The sequence below is a fragment of the Oncorhynchus keta genome, unplaced genomic scaffold (genome assembly GCF_023373465.1).
Source record: "Oncorhynchus keta strain PuntledgeMale-10-30-2019 unplaced genomic scaffold, Oket_V2 Un_contig_7904_pilon_pilon, whole genome shotgun sequence".
Classification (NCBI taxonomy): domain Eukaryota; kingdom Metazoa; phylum Chordata; class Actinopteri; order Salmoniformes; family Salmonidae; genus Oncorhynchus; species Oncorhynchus keta.
The window spans coordinates 22,501-43,305 of record NW_026289743.1 but is presented as its reverse complement, the minus strand read 5'-3'; the positions used below and the strand labels follow the sequence as shown (position 1 = coordinate 43,305).

Below are 20,805 nucleotides of genomic sequence, written 5' to 3'. Positions count from 1 at the left end.
ATCACCCACTCCCTTTCTCTCACCATCACCCACTCCCTTTCCCTCACCCTAGCCCTCACCATCACCCACTCCCTTTCCCTCACCCTCACCCTAACCATCACCCAGTCCCTTTCCCTCACCATCACCATCACCCACTCCCTTTCCCTCACCCTAACCCCCACCATCACCCACTCCCTCACCCTAACCCTTACCATCACCCACTCCCTTTCCCTAAGCATCACTCCTTGACTCCCTCCTTCTCCCTGACCTCCCTCCTCACCCTCTCCCCCCAATCACCCCCAACCCGCCAGCTCACCCTGGTGCGTAGTGTCCTCTGTGTTCAGGCTTGATGTGGTCCTGCTGCTGCTGGTGGTTCTGCTGGTGGTTGTGTTGCCCCAGGCAGGGGTAGTTGTTGTGTCTCAGCAGGCTCAGGGGTGGGGGGTAGGGGGTTTGGCAGGGCTGGGGGTGGGAGTGGGGTTTCCCTGACGGAGGGGGATAGGGGGTTCACGCCACACTGCAAACCACCCCCAGAAGAGGAAACGCCGGCTTGGGGTGATGAGTAAGAGTTAGGCCCTGGGGCACCGCTATGGACCTCAGAAAAACAGCTGGGGAAACACAGAGGAGAATATATATATATATATATATATATATTTACATATTTTACATTTTGATCATTTAGCTGCCGTTCTTATCCAGACTTACAGTCATTCATCTAAAAGTAGCTAGGTCAGACAACCATGTGATTGTGTTCATTAATATTAGTTCAATTGGAAATGTCCCTAGAATAGCATGTTATGAATTGGTTATTGTGTGTTGAGGTGGGTCGTGTTTATCAGGGCACTCAATTGAAAACGTATTAAAGCGTTTTGCAACGGAAAACAAAAACCTATGTTTCTTGTTGGACAAATCCAGTCCCTTTTTCAGCACATTTTTCCCCACATTTGGTACCTAATAAACGCTACCCTGGTTAGACATACTTGTTGTTTGGTCGCATTGATAAGCTGGTCACAGATGTGTTTGTGTTGTCGCTAACTCCTGTGGTTGTTTGGCATGACAATGACAGACAGGTGTGGTTCATTAGGCACCAAAAGGATGAAAACTGCCTGAAACAGCGAGGAATACCTGGACCTGTCCAATAAGAAAAACCCAATTTACGTTTTCAATTACAAAACGTTTTCTACCGTTTCCCGGGAGCCACTCACATGTCAGTGCTGTCGTCCTCCTTACTGATGTAGTCCTCCAGAATACTGGTGTCAATGTTCGCTGGCTCCAAGGAGCTGGTAATATCATGACCTACAGAGAGAGAGGAGGAGGAGGAGGAGGAGGGGGAGTAGAAAAGAGAGAGAATGTGTTGTACATCAGTTGTATCACCTGAGTGAACTAGACCATAGAGAGTGATGCTGGATTCGGTTTCACTGTTTGGGAACGCTAAGACCAAGACTATGGCCATCTGGATCTTATGTCTGAGTCCAGACATGATCGGTTGGTGTTGGGTTCAGACAGGATGGGTTCAGACAGGATGGGTTCAGACAGGGTGGGCTGGTGTTGGGTTCAGACAGGATGGGTTCAGACAGGATGGGCTGGTGTTGGGTTCAGACAGGATGGGTTCAGACAGGGTGGGCTGGTGTTGGGTTCAGACAGGGTGGGCTGGTGTTGGATTCAGACAGGATGGGCTGGTGTTGGGTTCAGACAGGGTGGGTTAGTGTTGGGTTCAGACAGGGTGGGCTGGTGTTGGGTTCAGACAGGATGGGCTGGTGTTAGGTTCAGACAGGGTGGGCTGGTGTTGGGTTCAGACAGGATGGGCTGGCGTTGGGTTCAGACAGGATGGGTTCAGACAGGGTGGGCTGGTGTTGGGTTCAGACAGGGTGGGTTAGTGTTGGGTTCCAGACAGGGTGGGCTGGTGTTGGGTTCAGACAGGATGGGTTGGTGTTGGGTTCAGACAGGATGGGTTAGTGTTGGGTTCAGACAGGATGGGTTGGTGTTGGGTTCAGACAGGGTGGGCTGGTGTTGGGTTCAGACAGGGTGGGCTGGTGTTGGGTTCAGACAGGATGGGCTGGTGTTGGGTTCAGACAGGATGGGCTGGTGTTGGGTTCAAACAGGGTGGGCTGGTGTTGGGTTCCAGACAGGATGGGCTGGTGTTGGGTTCCAGACAGGGTGGGCTGGTGTTGGGTTCAGACAGGATGGGCTGGTGTTGGGTTCAGACAGGGTGGGCTGGTGTTGGGTTCAGACAGGGTGGGCTGGTGTTGGGTTCAGACAGGGTGGGCTGGTGTTGGGTTCAGACAGGGTGGGCTGGTGTTGGGTTCAGACAGGATGGGTTGGTATTGGGTTCAGACAGGGTGGGCTGGTGTTGGGTTCAGACAGGGTGGGTTAGTGTTGGGTTCAGACAGGGTGGGTTGGTGTTGGGTTCAGACAGGATGGGTTGGTATTGGGTTCAGACAGGGTGGGCTGGTGTTGGGTTCAGACAGGGTGGGTTAGTGTTGGGTTCAGACAGGGTGGGCTGGTGTTGGGTTCAGACAGGGTGGGCTGGTGTTGGGTTCAGACAGGGTGGGCTGGTGTTGGGTTCAGACAGGGTGGGCTGGTGTTGGGTTCAGACAGGGTGGGCTGGTGTTGGGTTCAGACAGGGTGGGTTGGTGTTGGGTTCAGACAGGGTGGGCTGGTGTTTGGTTCAGACAGGGTGGGTTAGTGTTGGGTTCAGACAGGATGGGTTGGTATTGGGTTCAGACAGGGTGGGCTGGTGTTGGGTTCAGACAGGGTGGGCTGGTGTTGGGTTCAGACAGGGTGGGCTGGTATTGGGTTCAGACAGGGTGGGCTGGTGTTGGGTTCAGACAGGGTGGGCTGGTGTTGGGTTCAGACAGGGTGGGTTGGTGTTGGGTTCAGACAGGATGGGTTGGTATTGGGTTCAGACAGGGTGGGCTGGTATTGGGTTCAGACAGGGTGGGCTGGTGTTGGGTTCAGACAGGGTGGGCTGGTGTTGGGTTCAGACAGGGTGGGCTGGTGTTGGGTTCAGACAGGGTGGGCTGGTGTTGGGTTCAGACAGGGTGGGCTGGTGTTGGGTTCAGACAGGGTGGGCTGGTGTTGGGTTCAGACAGGGTGGGCTGGTGTTGGGTTCAGACAGGGTGGGCTGGTGTTGGGTTCAGACAGGGTGGGCTGGTGTTGACAGGTCATCTGATAGCTGGGTTCAGATGAGTCAGTTCTTTAGTTTACCTCGCTACATTGTTCTTCATGTTCCCTTTCTTTTCTGCAAAAAAACAACTACTTTCTCTCATGATAAATACATCTAAAGTACTAATTCTGACATGTCCATTTCAACCAATAGTAAGTATACTACGAAGATTCCTCCTCCTCCTCCTCCTCCTCCTCCTCCTCCTCCTCCTCCTCCTCCTCCTCGTCCTCCTCCTCGTCCTCCTCCTCATCAACAACCAGTCAGTAGCCTATACATTGTGCTAGTCTATTGGGTGCACCAGCAATGGTTTTTAGCTTGGTTTAAGTGTTGGCGTGTGAAATAATTCATCACCTCTATTCTCTCACCCAGCTCAACCTCACTCCATCCAGGGACGTGGGACCGTACTCACCCCATCTCAGGCAAAGCTCCCGAATCCACGTGACTCTATCCCATAATCCTCAGAAACACCAGCATGGAGAGTACACAGACACTATTTTACTTAAACTATTTCTACAGGGGATTTCGACAACAAAGCGAGTGAGTGTGACAGAGGTGAAGAATGGGTGAATGAGGTTAGGTAGAGAGGGGTCAGAAAGAGGTAAACAGTGGGTGGGCCATGGTTAGACAACTTGTCTCTCTCTCTCGATAGATGAAGCTGCTACTCAGTTCGGGAATGTCAAAAATGTCTGTGTTAGTGTCGCTTTCTCTCTCTTAGCCCTCTGTCTTCAAACCCCTTGCTATTTAAAATCTCACTTGATCAGCACTCAGCCACCTCGGAATTCCTCTCGTCGCTCTCTGCCGCTCATTCAGTGGTCTTTCCCCCCATCTTTAGAAGCAGCCACGTCTCATTCATAGAAATGTACAGAGTGCTGTTGTTTATCTCTCATACAGCTGGATCACATCAGAAATGTGTTTGCTGACAGCAAGATGGGAGTGTAAAAACAATTAGAGATTATAGACGGAGTGTCTTCAGATGAAAAGTTCTTCGGCAATTCTTGTTAGGACAAGGTTCATGAATACATGCCAGAGCCAAGTGGGGGGAGGATGAGAAGGACCGAATGAGAGGAGGAGGAGCAGGAGAAGAGGGGGAGAGGAAGAGGAAAGGAGGAAGAGAGAATGAGAAGGGAAGGAAGAGGATGGTTTTCACTTAAATAAAGACCAGATGTGCACCCTGCCCAAACTGGCAGTAAATTCAGACTGGCAGGACTGATAACGAAGAGGGAGTGGGGTGGTTGGAGACAGAAGGATATATGTGTGTGTGAGAGAGAGAGAGAGAGAGAGAGAGAGAGAGAGAGAGAGAGAGAGAGAGAGAGAGAGAGAGAGAGAGAGAGGGAGATTGGAAGAAGAGAGAGAGAATCCAAAGAGAAGAGAGAGAGAGAGAGAAAGAGAGAGTGACATAAATCCAGGAGGTGATGATACTCATGGGTTGATATTGTGTCCGAATTAGCAGTAAATCACTAGTTATTATCGGAGTTTGAAAGTGTGGATACTAGAGTGGTGTCTGTGTAACGGATGTGAAACGCTAGAGAGTTAGCGGTGGTGCACGCTAAATACTGTTTCAATCGGTTACGTCACTTGCTCTGAGGCCTTGAAGTAGTAGTTCCCCTTTGCTCTGCGAAGGGCACTAGCGGCTTTGTGGAGCGATGGGTAACGTGCTTCGTGGGTGACTGCTGTTGATGTGTGCAGAGGGTCCCTGGTTCGCGCCCGGGTCGGGCGAGGGGACGGTCTAAAGTTATACTGTTATATTGTGTTGTTGATGTGTGCAGAGGGTCCCTGGTTCGCGCCCGGGTCGGGCGAGGGGACGGTCTAAAGTTATACTGTTATATTGTGTTGTTGATGTGTGCAGAGGGTCCCTGGTTCGCGCCCGGGTCGAGGCGGGGGACGGTCTAAAGTTATACTGTTATATTGTGTTGTTGATGTGTGCAGAGGGTCCCTGGTTCGCGCCCGGGTGGGCGGGGACGGCCTAAAGTTATACTGTTATATTGTGTTGTTGATGTGTGCAGAGGGTCCCTGGTTCGCGCCGGGTCGGGGCGGGGGACGGCCTAAAGTTATACTGTTATATTGTGTTGTTGATGTGTGCAGAGGGTCCCTGGTTCGCGCCCGGGTCTGGGCGAGGGGGGCGGCCTAAAGTTATACTATTATATTGTGTTGATGTGTGCAGAGGGTCCTGGTTCGCCCCGGGTCGGGCGAGGGACGGCCTAAAGTTATACTATTATATTGTGTTGTTGATGTGTGCAGAGGTCCCTGGTTCGCGCCGGGTCTGGGCGAGGGGCGGCCTAAAGTTATACTGTTATATTGTGTTGTTGATGTGTGCAGAGGGTCCCTGGTTCGCGCCCGGGTCTGGGCGAGGGGACGGCCTAAAGTTATACTATTATATTGTGTTGTTGATGTGTGCAGAGGGTCCCTGGTTCGCGCCGGGTCTGGGCGAGGGGACGGCCTAAAGTTATACTATTATATTGTGTTGTTGATGTGTGCAGAGGGTCCCTGGTTCGCGCCGGGTCGGGCGGGGGACGGCCTAAAGTTATACTGTTATATTGTGTTGTTGATGTGTGCAGAGGGTCCCTGGTTCGCGCCCGGGTCTGGGCGAGGGGACGGCCTAAAGTTATACTATTATATTGTGTTGTTGATGTGTGCAGAGGGTCCCTGGTTCGCGCCCGGGTCTGGGCGAGGGGACGGCCTAAGTTATACTATTATATTGTGTTGTTGATGTGTGCAGAGGGTCCCTGGTTCGCGCCCGGGTCTGGGCGAGGGACGGCCTAAAGTTATACTGTTATATTGTGTTGTTGATGTGTGCAGAGGGTCCCTGGTTCGCGCCCGGGTCGGGCGAGGGGGACGCCTAAAGTTATACTGTTACATTGTGTTGTTGATGTGTGCAGAGGGTCCCTGGTTCGCGCCCGGGTCGGGCGAGGGGACGGTCTAAAGTTATACTATTATATTGTGTTGTTGATGTGTGCAGAGGGTCCCTGGTTCGCGCCCGGGTCGGGCGAGGGGACGGCCTAAAGTTATACTGTTATATTGTGTTGTTGATGTGTGCAGAGGGTCCCTGGTTCGCGCCCGGGTCGGGGCGGGGACGGCCTAAAGTTATACTGTTATATTGTGTTGTTGATGTGTGCAGAGGGTCCCTGGTTCGCGCCCGGGTTGGGGCGAGGGACGGTCTAAAGTTATACTATTATATTGTGTTGTTGATGTGTGCAGAGGGTCCCTGGTTCGCACCCGGGTCGGGCGAGGGACGGTCTAAAGTTATACTATTATATTGTGTTGTTGATGTGTGCAGAGGGTCCCTGGTTCGCGCCCGGGTCGGGGCGAGGGACGGTCTAAAGTTATACTGTTATATTGTGTTGTTGATGTGTGCAGAGGGTCCCTGGTTCGCGCCCGGGTCGGGCGAGGGACGGTCTAAAGTTATACTGTTATATTGTGTTGTTGATGTGTGCAGAGGTCCCTGGTTCGCGCCCGGGTCGGGGCGAGGGGACGGTCTAAAGTTATACTATTATATTGTGTTGTTGATGTGTGCAGAGGGTCCCTGGTTCGCGCCCGGGTCGGGCGGGGACGGTCTAAAGTTATACTATTACATCCGCTTTGACGCTCCGCTAAATTAGGACTTGCTTCCATTTTCTTTTGCTCGCGCCGTAGTCACACAAAATGTGGTCAATTTTAGTTGTCTGTGTGATAATGTAACTTCACTAGGACATGTTGAAACAGTAGGGTTACTAGATAGGGCTGTGAGATGCATATCCCTGGCTCCCCTCTATGTCCAGCTGTGTCACGACAGGGAACAACGTTATGATTGTCAGGACAACCGCTATACAGACAGACTGCCCTTTTCAGATTATGGGGGGCAGCAGTGTGGTTGGTCAGAGGCCAGTGTGGTTGGTCAGGGGCCAGTGTGGTTGGTCAGGGGCAGCAGTGTGGTTGGTCGGGGCCAGTGTGGTTGGTCAGGGGCCAGTGTGGTTGGTCAGGGGCCAGTGTGGTTGGTCAGGGGCCAGTGTGGTTGGTCAGGGGCCAGTGTGGTTGGTCAGGGGCCAGTGTGGTTGGTCAGAGGCCAGTGTGGTTGGTCAGGGGCCAGTGTGGTTGGTCAGAGGCCAGTGTGGTTGGTCAGGGGCCAGTGTGGTTGGTCAGGGGCCAGTGTGGTTGGTCAGAGGCCAGTGTGGTTGGTCAGGGGCCAGTGTGGTTGGTCAGGGGCCAGTGTGGTTGGTCAGAGGCCAGTGTGGTTGGTCAGGGGCCAGTGTGGTTGGTCAGGGGCCAGTGTGGTTGGTCAGGGGCCAGTGTGGTTGGTCAGGGGCCAGTGTGGTTGGTCAGGGGCCAGTGTGGTTGGTCAGGGGCCAGTGTGGTTGGTCAGAGGCCAGTGTGGTTGGTCAGTGTGTCTGTTCTCTGTTGATCTAATGTCTTGTCTGTTGATCTAATGTCTGTTCTCTGTTGATCTAATGTCTGTTCTCTGTTGATCTAATGTCTGTCTGTTGATCTAATGTCTGTCTGTTGATCTAATGTCTGTTCTCTGTTGATCTAATGTCTGTCTGTTGATCTAATGTCTTGTCTGTTGATCTAATGTCTGTCTGTTGATCTAATGTCCGTCTGTTGATCTAATGTCTGTTCTCTGTTGATCTAATGTCTGTTCTCTGTTGATCTAATGTCTGTTCTCTGTTGATCTAATGTCTTGTCTGTTGATCTAATGTCTTGTCTGTTGATCTAATGTCTGTTCTCTGTTGATCTAATGTCTTGTCTGTTGATCTAATGTCTTGTCTGTTGATCTAATGTCTGTCTGTTGATCTAATGTCTGTCTGTTGATTTAATGTCTTGTCTGTTGATCTAATGTCTGTTCTCTGTTGATCTAATGTCTGTCTGTTGATCTAATGTCTTGTCTGTTGATCTAATGTCTGTTCTCTGTTGATCTAATGTCTGTTCTCTGTTGATCTAATGTCTGTTCTCTGTTGATCTAATGTCTGTTCTCTGTTGATCTAATGTCTGTCTGTTGATCTAATGTCTTGTCTGTTGATCTAATGTCTGTTCTCTGTTGATCTAATGTCTGTCTGTTGATCTAATGTCTTGTCTGTTGATCTAATGTCTTGTCTGTTGATCTAATGTCTTGTCTGTTGATCGAATGTCTTGTCTGTTGATCTAATGTCTGTTCTCTGTTGATCTAATGTCTGTTCTCTGTTGATCTAATGTCTTGTCTGTTGATCTAATGTCTGTCTGTTGATCTAATGTCTGTTCTCTGTTGATCTAATGTCTGTTCTCTGTTGATCTAATGTCTTGTCTGTTGATCAAATGTCTTGTCTGTTGATCTAATGTCTGTCTGTAGATCTAATGTCTGTTCTCTGTTGATCTAATGTCTGTTCTCTGTTGATCTAATGTCTTGTCTGTTGATCAAATGTCTTGTCTGTTGATCAAATGTCTGTTCTCTGTTGATCTAATGTCTGTTCTCTGTTGATCTAATGTCTTGTCTGTTGATCTAATGTCTTGTCTGTTGATCTAATGTCTGTCTGTTGATCTAATGTCTGTTCTCTGTTGATCTAATGTCTGTCTGTTGATCTAATGTATTGTCTGTTGATCTAATGTCTGTTCTCTGTTGATCTAATGTCTTGTCTGTTGATCTAATGTCTGTTCTCTGTTGATCTAATGTCTGTTCTCTGTTGATCTAATGTCTGTCTGTTGATTTAATGTCTGTCTGTTGATCTAATGTCTGTCTGTTGATCTAATGTCTTGTCTGTTGATCTAATGTCTGTTCTCTGTTGATCTAATGTCTGTTCTCTGTTGATCTAATGTCTGTCTGTTGATCTAATGTCTTGTCTGTTGATCTAATGTCTGTTCTCTGTTGATCTAATGTCTGTTCTCTGTTGATCTAATGTCTTGTCTGTTGATCTAATGTCTGTTCTCTGTTGATCTAATGTCTGTTCTCTGTTGATCTAATGTCTGTTCTCTGTTGATCTAATGTCTTGTCTGTTGATCTAATGTCTGTTCTCTGTTGATCTAATGTCTGTCTGTTGATCTAATGTCTTGTCTGTTGATCTAATGTCTGTCTGTTGATCTAATGTCTGTCTGTTGATCTAATGTCTTGTCTGTTGATCTAATGTCTGTTCTCTGTTGATCTAATGTCTGTCTGTTGATCTAATGTCTGTCTGTTGATCTAATGTCTTGTCTGTTGATCTAATGTCTGTTCTCTGTTGATCTAATGTCTGTCTGTTGATCTAATGTCTGTCTGTTGATCTAATGTCTGTTCTCTGTTGATCTAATGTCTGTTCTCTGTTGATCTAATGTCTGTTCTCTGTTGATCTAATGTCTGTCTGTTGATCTAATGTCTGTTCTCTGTTGATCTAATGTCTGTTCTCTGTTGATCTAATGTCTGTCTGTTGATCTAATGTCTTGTCTGTTGATCTAATGTCTGTTCTCTGTTGATCTAATGTCTTGTCTGTTGATCTAATGTCTGTTCTCTGTTGATCTAATGTCTGTTCTCTGTTGATCTAATGTCTGTCTGTTGATCTAATGTCTGTCTGTTGATCTAATGTCTTGTCTGTTGATCTAATGTCTGTCTGTTGATCTAATGTCTGTCTGTTGATCTAATGTCTTGTCTGTTGATCTAATGTCTGTTCTCTGTTGATCTAATGTCTGTTCTCTGTTGATCTAATGTCTGTTCTCTGTTGATCTAATGTCTGTCTGTTGATCTAATGTCTTGTCTGTTGATCTAATGTCTGTTCTCTGTTGATCTAATGTCTGTTCTCTGTTGATCTAATGTCTGTTCTCTGTTGATCTAATGTCTGTTCTCTGTTGATCTAATGTCTGTTCTCTGTTGATCTAATGTCTTGTCTGTTGATCTAATGTCTGTTCTCTGTTGATCTAATGTCTGTCTGTTGATCTAATGTCTATTCTCTGTTGATCTAATGTCTGTCTGTTGATCTAATGTCTTGTCTGTTGATCTAATGTCTGTTCTCTGTTGATCTAATGTCTATTCTCTGCTGATCTAATGTCTTGTCTGTTGATCTAATGTCTGTTCTCTGTTGATCTAATGTCTGTTCTCTGTTGATCTAATGTCTGTCTGTTGATCTAATGTCTTGTCTGTTGATCTAATGTCTGTTCTCTGTTGATCTAATGTCTTGTCTGTTGATCTAATGTCTGTTCTCTGTTGATCTAATGTCTGTTCTCTGTTGATCTAATGTCTGTTCTCTGTTGATCTAATGTCTGTTCTCTGTTGATCTAATGTCTGTTCTCTGTTGGTCTAATGTCTGTCTGTTGATCTAATGTCTTGTCTGTTGATCTAATGTCTTGTCTGTTGATCTAATGTCTGTCTGTTGATCTAATGTCTGTTCTCTGTTGATCTAATGTCTGTTCTCTGTTGATCTAATGTCTGTTCTCTGTTGATCTAATGTCTGTTCTCTGTTGATCTAATGTCTGTCTGTTGATCTAATGTCTGTTCTCTGTTGATCTAATGTCTGTCTGTTGATCTAATGTCTGTTCTCTGCTGATCTAATGTCTGTCTGTTGATCTAATGTCTGTCTGTTGATCTAATGTCTGTTCTCTGTTGATCTAATGTCTGTTCTCTGTTGATCTAATGTCTGTTCTCTGTTGATCTAATGTCTGTTCTCTGTTGATCTAATGTCTTGTCTGTTGATCTAATGTCTTGTCTGTTGATCTAATGTCTTGTCTGTTGATCTAATGTCTGTTCTCTGTTGATCTAATGTCTGTTCTCTGTTGATCTAATGTCTGTTCTCTGTTGATCTAATGTCTGTTCTCTGTTGATCTAATGTCTGTTCTCTGTTGATCTAATGTCTGTTCTCTGTTGATCTAATGTCTTGTCTGTTGATCTAATGTCTTGTCTGTTGATCTAATGTCTGTTCTCTGTTGATCTAATGTCTGTTCTCTGTTGATCTAATGTCTGTTCTCTGTTGATCTAATGTCTGTTCTCTGTTGATCTAATGTCTGTTCTCTGTTGATCTAATGTCTGTTCTCTGTTGATCTAATGTCTGTTCTCTGTTGATCTAATGTCTGTTCTCTGTTGATCTAATGTCTGTTCTCTGTTGATCTAATGTCTTGTCTGTTGATCTAATGTCTTGTCTGTTGATCTAATGTCTGTTCTCTGTTGATCTAATGTCTTGTCTGTTGATCTAATGTCTGTTCTCTGTTGATCTAATGTCTGTTCTCTGTTGATCTAATGTCTGTCTGTTGATCTAATGTCTGTTCTCTGTTGATCTAATGTCTGTTCTCTGTTGATCTAATGTCTGTTCTCTGCTGATCTAATGTCTGTTCTCTGTTGATCTAATGTATGTTCTCTGTTGATCTAATGTCTGTTCTCTGTTGATCTAATGTCTGTCTGTTGATCTAATGTCTGTCTGTTGATCTAATGTCTGTTCTCTGTTGATCTAATGTCTTGTCTGTTGATCTAATGTCTGTTCTCTGTTGATCTAATGTCTGTTCTCTGTTGATCTAATGTATGTTCTCTGCTGATCTAATGTCTTGTCTGTTGATCTAATGTCTGTTCTCTGTTGATCTAATGTCTGTTCTCTGTTGATCTAATGTCTGTTCTCTGTTGATCTAATGTCTGTCTGTTGATCTAATGTCTTGTCTGTTGATCTAATGTCTGTTCTCTGTTGATCTAATGTCTATTCTCTGTTGATCTAATGTCTTGTCTGTTGATCTAATGTCTGTTCTCTGTTGATCTAATGTCTTGTCTGTTGATCTAATGTCTTGTCTGTTGATCTAATGTCTGTTCTCTGTTGATCTAATGTCTGTTCTCTGTTGATCTAATGTCTGTTCTCTGTTGATCTAATGTCTGTTCTCTGTTGATCTAATGTCTTGTCTGTTGATCTAATGTCTGTCTGTTGATCTAATGTCTGTCTGTTGATCTAATGTCTGTTCTCTGTTGATCTAATGTCTGTTCTCCGTTGATCTAATGTCTGTCTGTTGATCTAATGTCTGTTCTCTGTTGATCTAATGTCTGTTCTCTGTTGATCTAATGTCTGTTCTCTGTTGATCTAATGTCTGTTCTCTGTTGATCTAATGTCTGTTCTCTGTTGATCTAATGTCTGTTCTCTGTTGATCTAATGTCTGTTCTCTGTTGATCTAATGTCTGTCTGTTGATCTAATGTCTGTCTGTTGATCTAATGTCTGTTCTCTGTTGATCTAATGTCTGTTCTCTGTTGATCTAATGTCTTGTCTGTTGATCTAATGTCTTGTCTGTTGATCTAATGTCTTGTCTGTTGATCTAATGTCTGTTCTCTGTTGATCTAATGTCTGTTCTCTGTTGATCTAATGTCTGTTCTCTGTTGATCTAATGTCTTGTCTGTTGATCTAATGTCTTGTCTGTTGATCTAATGTCTGTTCTCTGTTGATCTAATGTCTGTTCTCTGTTGATCTAATGTCTGTTCTCTGTTGATCTAATGTCTGTTCTCTGTTGATCTAATGTCTGTTCTCTGTTGATCTAATGTCTGTTCTCTGTTGATCTAATGTCTGTTCTCTGTTGATCTAATGTCTTGTCTGTTGATCTAATGTCTTGTCTGTTGATCTAATGTCTGTTCTCTGTTGATCTAATGTCTTGTCTGTTGATCTAATGTCTGTTCTCTGTTGATCTAATGTCTGTTCTCTGTTGATCTAATGTCTGTCTGTTGATCTAATGTCTGTTCTCTGTTGATCTAATGTCTGTTCTCTGTTGATCTAATGTCTGTTCTCTGCTGATCTAATGTCTGTTCTCTGTTGATCTAATGTCTGTTCTCTGTTGATCTAATGTATGTTCTCTGTTGATCTAATGTCTGTTCTCTGTTGATCTAATGTCTGTCTGTTGATCTAATGTCTGTCTGTTGATCTAATGTCTGTTCTCTGTTGATCTAATGTCTTGTCTGTTGATCTAATGTCTGTTCTCTGTTGATCTAATGTCTGTTCTCTGTTGATCTAATGTCTGTTCTCTGCTGATCTAATGTCTTGTCTGTTGATCTAATGTCTGTTCTCTGTTGATCTAATGTCTGTTCTCTGTTGATCTAATGTCTGTTCTCTGTTGATCTAATGTCTGTTCTCTGTTGATCTAATGTCTTGTCTGTTGATCTAATGTCTTGTCTGTTGATCTAATGTCTGTTCTCTGTTGATCTAATGTCTATTCTCTGTTGATCTAATGTCTTGTCTGTTGATCTAATGTCTGTTCTCTGTTGATCTAATGTCTTGTCTGTTGATCTAATGTCTTGTCTGTTGATCTAATGTCTGTTCTCTGTTGATCTAATGTCTGTCTGTTGATCTAATGTCTGTCTGTTGATCTAATGTCTGTTCTCTGTTGATCTAATGTCTGTTCTCCGTTGATCTAATGTCTGTCTGTTGATCTAATGTCTGTTCTCTGTTGATCTAATGTCTGTTCTCTGTTGATCTAATGTCTGTTCTCCGTTGATCTAATGTCTGTCTGTTGATCTAATGTCTGTTCTCTGTTGATCTAATGTCTGTTCTCTGTTGATCTAATGTCTGTTCTCTGTTGATCTAATGTCTGTTCTCTGTTGATCTAATGTCTGTTCTCTGTTGATCTAATGTCTGTCTGTTGATCTAATGTCTGTTCTCTGTTGATCTAATGTCTGTTCTCTGTTGATCTAATGTCTGTTCTCTGTTGATCTAATGTCTGTCTGTTGATCTAATGTCTGTTCTCTGTTGATCTAATGTCTGTTCTGTTGTTCTCTCTGATCTAATGTCTGTTCTCTGTTGATCTAATGTCTGTTCTCTGTTGATCTAATGTCTGTCTGTTGATCTAATGTCTGTTCTCTGCTGATCTAATGTCTGTCTGTTGATCTAATGTCTTGTCTGTTGATCTAATGTCTGTTCTCTGTTGATCTAATGTCTGTTCTCTGTTGATCTAATGTCTGTTCTCTGTTGATCTAATGTCTGTTCTCTGTTGATCTAATGTCTTGTCTGTTGATCTAATGTCTTGTCTGTTGATCTAATGTCTGTTCTCTGTTGATCTAATGTCTTGTCTGTTGATCTAATGTCTTGTCTGTTGATCTAATGTCTGTTCTCTGTTGATCTAATGTCTGTTCTCTGTTGATCTAATGTCTGTTCTCTGTTGATCTAATGTCTGTTCTCTGTTGATCTAATGTCTGTTCTCTGTTGATCTAATGTCTGTCTGTTGATCTAATGTCTGTCTGTTGATCTAATGTCTGTTCTCTGTTGATCTCACCCTGACCGTCCAGAACACATCATCAGTGCAGCAGACTACAGTACTGCACAGTATAATGTATTAACACTGCCTGCTCTGTAGAAGCACATGATTTCATTTGTGTGTGTGCGTGTGTGTGCGTGTGTGCGTGTGCGTGTGCGTGTGCGTGTGTGTGTGTGTGTGTGTGTGTGTGTGTGTGTGTGTGTGTGCGCGCCTTAATAAATGTTAATAATTCATCTCATTCCCAGCAGCACAAATTTCATACTATGATCATCAGACTGTCAATATGACACACACAGTTTCAACCATAATCACTATACTGTCATCACTATACTGTCATCACCATACTGTCATCACTATACTGTCATCACTATACTGTTATCACCATACTGTCATCACCATACTGTTATCACTATACTGTCATCACCATACTGTCAACATCATACTGTCATCCCCATACTGTCATCACTATACTGTCATCACCATACTGTCATCACCATACTGTCATCACTATACTGTCATCACCATACTGTCATCACCATACTGTCATCACCATACTGTCATCACTATACTGTCATCACCATACTGTCATCACTATACTGTCATCACTATACTGTTATCACCATACTGTCATCACCATACTGTTATCACTATACTGTCATCACCATACTGTCAACATCATACTGTCATCACTATACTGTCATCACTATACTGTCATCACTATACTGTCATCACCATACTGTCATCACCATACTGTCATCACTATACTGTCATCACCATACTGTCATCACCATACTGTCATCACTATACTGTCATCACCACACTGTCATCACTATACTGTCATCCCCATACTGTCATCACTATACTGTCATCACCATACTGTCATCACCATACTGTCATCACCATACTGTCATCACCATACTGTCATCACTATACTGTCATCACCATACTGTCATCACTATACTGTCATCACCATACTGTCATCACCATACTGTCATCACTATACTGTCATCACCATACTGTCATCACCATACTGTTATCACTATACTGTCATCACTATACTGTCATCACTATACTGTCATCACCATACTGTCATCACCATACTGTTATCACTATACTGTTATCACTATACTGTCATCACCATGCTGTCATCACCATACTGTTATCACTATACTGTCATCACTATACTGTCATCACCATACTGTTATCACTATACTGTCATCACCATACTATTATCACTATACTGTCATCACCATACTGTCATCACTATACTGTCATCACCATACTGTCATCACCATACTGTTATCACTATACTGTCATCACTATACTGTCATCACTATACTGTCATCACTATACTGTCATCACCATACTGTCATCACCATACTGTCATCACTATACTGTCATCACCATACAACAACCAAGACTAGCCTGACTTAGTTATTCATCTGTATCACACTGGCCTGAGCTTTGCTCCAAAGCTATTTTAACATTTACATAATTTAAATGAACCTTTATTTAACGAGGCAAATCAGTTAAGAACAAATGATTATTTACAATGACGGCCTACACCGTCCAAACCAGGACGACACTGGGCCCTATGGGACTCCCAATCACAGCCGCTTGTGATACAGCCTGGATTCGAACCAGGGTGTCTGTAGTTGAGCTGAGCTTTTAAAATACATTCTGTATTTTGTATATATATATATATTTTTTTTAAACAAGTTACATGAATTATATTGAGAAACCGGTCACGAAGTAGCTCTGAATGTTTGGAGCATGAGTAAACTATAGTCCTTCATCAGATGTAATGTCTGAGTAGCTCAGCTTCCTCGTTCTCCACTCAACTTGTCCCACAACCCGAGTCACAATAACAACAACAAACAACAACAACATGACTGACACATGTAAACAAACATGATTGACATGAGGAAACCCCTCTAACAGACAGAGAGACAGACACACATGAGGAATCCTCTAACAGACAGAGAGACAGACACACATGAGAATCCCCTCTAACAGACAGAGAGACAGACACACAGATGTATTTTAAAAAGAGATAGACAGAGAGAGACAGTCAGAGAGATAGACACACAGAGATAGACAGAGAGAGACAGTCAGAGAGACAGACACACAGAGAGACAGAGAGAGACAGTCAGAGAGACAGAGAGACAGACACACAGATATAGACAGAGAGAGACAGTCAGAGAGACAGAGACAGTCAGAGAGACAGAGAGAGACAGTCAGAGAGACAGACACACAGAGAGAGACAGAGATAGTCAGAGGGCAGTGTACTGTACCTGCGCGCAGCCAAAGCATGTTGAAGATGAGAGGGAGCACCTGAACCAAAATATGAGAAGATAAAATCCCTCTCTATTTTTGATATGATTCTTTCCCTACAGCTGTCGTGGTAACGCTTTCCGTTTTTCCTGAGACCTCCCTGAGACTCGCAATTTGGGTTTACAAATGTGAGTGGGACTGTGTGTGTGTGTGTGTGTGTGTGTGTGTGTGTTGTAATGGGGATTACTCCCCAGTCCAGTCATGAGACAGGGCTGTACCAGTTCGCCACACACAGCACCTGGCACACCGGGCTGGCCGACCTGGCTCCAAAGATTAGGAGAGGGAGAGAGGGAACGAGAGAGACAGAGAGACAGAGAGTGAAGAGAGAGTAGGGAATGAACGAAAGGTAGAGACAGCATGCCATTGACATGGGGGGATTCAGAGGTGGGGAGGGGTGAAGAGTATGATACCGATAGTACTCTGATAATACTCTGATAGTACTCTACGATAGTACTCTACGATAGTACTCTGATAGTACTCTACGATAGTACTCTACGATAGTTGTCTATGATAGTACTCTACGATAGTTGTCTATGATAGTACTCTACGACAGTACTCTGATAGTACTCTACAATAGTACTCTACGATAGTACTCTACAATAGCACTCTGTTAGTACTCAACGATAGTACTCTACGATAGTACTCTACGATAGTACTCTACGATAGTGCTCTACGATAGTACTCTACGATAGTACTCTACGTTAGTGCTCTACGATAGTACTCTACGATAGTGCTCTACGATAGTACTCTACGATAGTACGCTATGATAGTACGCTACGATAGTACTCTATGATAGTACTCTATGATAGTACTCTACGGTAGTACTCTATGATAGTATGCTACGATAGTACTCTATGATAGTATTCTACGGTAGTACTCTACCATTGTACTCTACGATAGTACTCTAGTATTCCAATACTGGTCAAGACCTACGAGCTCTATGCATAAAGAGCAATATGTCCAACAGTATCCTAATTCCTTCACACATCATCCCTAAAAAGTACCATATTGACGCAACAAACGTTTGTAGACCAGAGAGACTGGTGTGCCCAGTAGTACTGACATGTTACGTGATCAGAAAGCTGTAAAGGTGGAAAATAAAACAGCCTCTATGAGCTTGGTAAGCCTGGCTGGTCCTAAACATTCCTCTAGCGGCCATACACAGACCAGCAGTAAACCACGAACCATGAGACTCTGAGCCAACCTACTGCCCACACTACATTACACGACACTAACCTTCCACCCTATAGCTCTCAGGGCCTGGAGAATGAGCTGCCCTGAATCACGACAAGAGGTGTATTTAACGAGATGTGTATGGAAAGAGAGGTGTATTTAATGAGAGGTGTATTTAACAAGAGATGTATTTAACGAGAGGTCTATTTTGCGTTACCAGTATTGTCATCGTCATAAAATGGTCCAACAGGTCTCACCATTCAAAAGTCTTTTCTCATTATAATATATCTGTCACTACGTACCTGAGTCCAGTCAGTGAGACTCATTATAATATATCTGTCACTACGTACCTGAGTCCAGTCAGTGAGATTCATTATAATATATCTGTCACTACGTACCTGAGGCCAGTCAGTGAGACTCATTATAATATATCTGTCACTATGTACCTGAGTCCAGTCAGTGAGATTCATTATAATATATCTGTCACTACGTACCTGAGTCCAGTCAGTGAGATTCATTATAATATATCTGTCACTACGTACCTGAGGCCAGTCAGTGAGACTCATTATAATATATCTGTCACTACGTACCTGAGTCCAGTCAGTGAGATTCATTATAATATATCTGTCAATACGCACCTGAGTCCAGTCAGTGAGACTCATTATAATATATCTGTCACTACGTACCTGAGTCCAGTCAGTGAGATTCATTATAATATATCTGTCACTACGTACCTGAGTCCAGTCAGTGAGATTCATTATAATATATCTGTCACTACGTACCTGAGGCCAGTCAGTGAGACTCATTATAATATATCTGTCACTACGTACCTGAGTCCAGTCAGTGAGATTCATTATAATATATCTGTCACTACGTACCTGAGGCCAGTCAGTGAGACTCATTATAATATATCTGTCACTACGTACCTGAGTCCAGTCAGTGAGATTCATTATAATATATCTGTCACTACGTACCTGAGTCCAGTCAGTGAGATTCATTATAATATATATAATATATCAACCACTACTACAACTAAAACCACTACTATCACTAATATCACTACTACTACTACTACTACCACCACTACCACTACTACGACTACTACTACCACTACTACCACCACGACTACTACTACTACTACTACTACAACTACCACTACTACCACTACCACTACTACTACTACTACAACCACTACCACTTATACTACTACTACTACTACCATTACAACCACTACCACTTATACTACTACCACTACTACCACTACTACCACTACTACCACTTATACTACTACTACTACTACCACTACAACCACTACTACCACTTATACTACTACTACTACTACCACTACCACTACAACCACTACTACCACTACCACTACTACCACTACCACTACAACCACTACTACCACTACCACTACTACCACTACCACTACAACCACTACTACCACTACCACTACTACCACTACCACTACCACCACTACTACTACTACTACTACCACTTCTACTACTACAACCACTACTACTACAACCACTACCACTTATACTACTACTACTACTACCACTACAACCACTACCACTTATACTACTACTACTACTACCACTACAACCACTACTACCACTACCACTACTACCACTACTACCACTACTACCACTTATACTACTACTACCACTACAACCACTACTACCACTTATACTACTGCTACTACTACCACTACTACCACTTATACTACTACTACTACTACCACTACCACTACAACCACTACTACCACTACCACTAATACCACTACTACTACAACCACTAATACTACTACCACCACTACTACCACTACCACTACTACTACTACTACCACTTCTACTACTACAACCACTACTACTACAACCACTACCACTTATACTACTACTACTACTACCACTACAACCACTACCACTTATACTACTACTACTACTACCACTACAACCACTACTACCACTACCACTACTACCACTACTACCACTACTACCACTTATACTACTACTACTACTACCACTACAACCACTACTACCACTTATACTACTGCTACTACTACCACTACTACCACTTATACTACTACTACTACTACCACTACCACTACAACCACTACTACCACTACCACTACTACCACTACAACCACTACCACTACTTCCACTACCACTACAACCACTACTACCACTACCACTACTACCACTACCACTACAACCACTACTACTACTACTACCACTACTACTACTACCACCACTACTACCACTACCACTACCACTACAACCACTACCACTACTACTACTACTACCACTACTACGACAACTACTACTACTACTACTACTACCACTACCACTACAGCCACTACTACTACTACTACCACTACCACTACAACCACTACCACTACAACCACTACCACTACTACTACTACTACCACTACCACCACTACTACCACTACCACTACCACCACTACTACTACCACTTCTACTACTACAACCACTACTACTACAACCACTAATACTACTACCACCACTACTACCACTACCACTACCACCACTACTACTACTACTACTACCACTTCTACTACTACAACCACTACTACTACAACCACTAATACTACTACCACTACCACTACAACCACTACTACAACTACCATTACCACTACTACCACTACTACTACTACTACCATTATTACCACTACCACTACTACCACTACGATGACTACTACTACCACTACTACCACCACTACTACTACCATTACCACTACTACCACTACTACCACTACCATTACCACTACTACCACTACTACCACCATTACCATTACTACCACTACTACCATTACCACTACTACCACTACTACCACCATTACCACTACTACTACTACCATTACCACTACTACTACCATACCACCACTACCACTACTACTACTACTACCACTACTACCACTACTACTACCACCATTACCACTACGACTACTACCACTACTACCACTACTACCACCATTACCACTACTACTACCACCACTACCACTACTACTACTACTACCATT

At 43.8% G+C, this 20,805-nt stretch overlaps 1 protein-coding gene across 1 annotated transcript in view; it reads right to left on the bottom strand.

Moving 5' to 3' along the window:
* Positions 1 to 319: 319 nt before the first annotated feature.
* Positions 320 to 20,805, bottom strand: part of LOC127926601 (myelin regulatory factor-like) — a 35,629-nt gene continuing 15,143 nt past the window's right edge. Inside the window, exons 2-3 of the mRNA XM_052512032.1 lie at positions 1,182 to 1,272; positions 320 to 584 (exon numbers count right to left, since the gene is read on the bottom strand). Of these exons, the coding sequence (XP_052367992.1) occupies positions 320 to 584; positions 1,182 to 1,272 (356 nt within the window). The remainder of the gene's footprint in view (positions 585 to 1,181; positions 1,273 to 20,805) is intronic.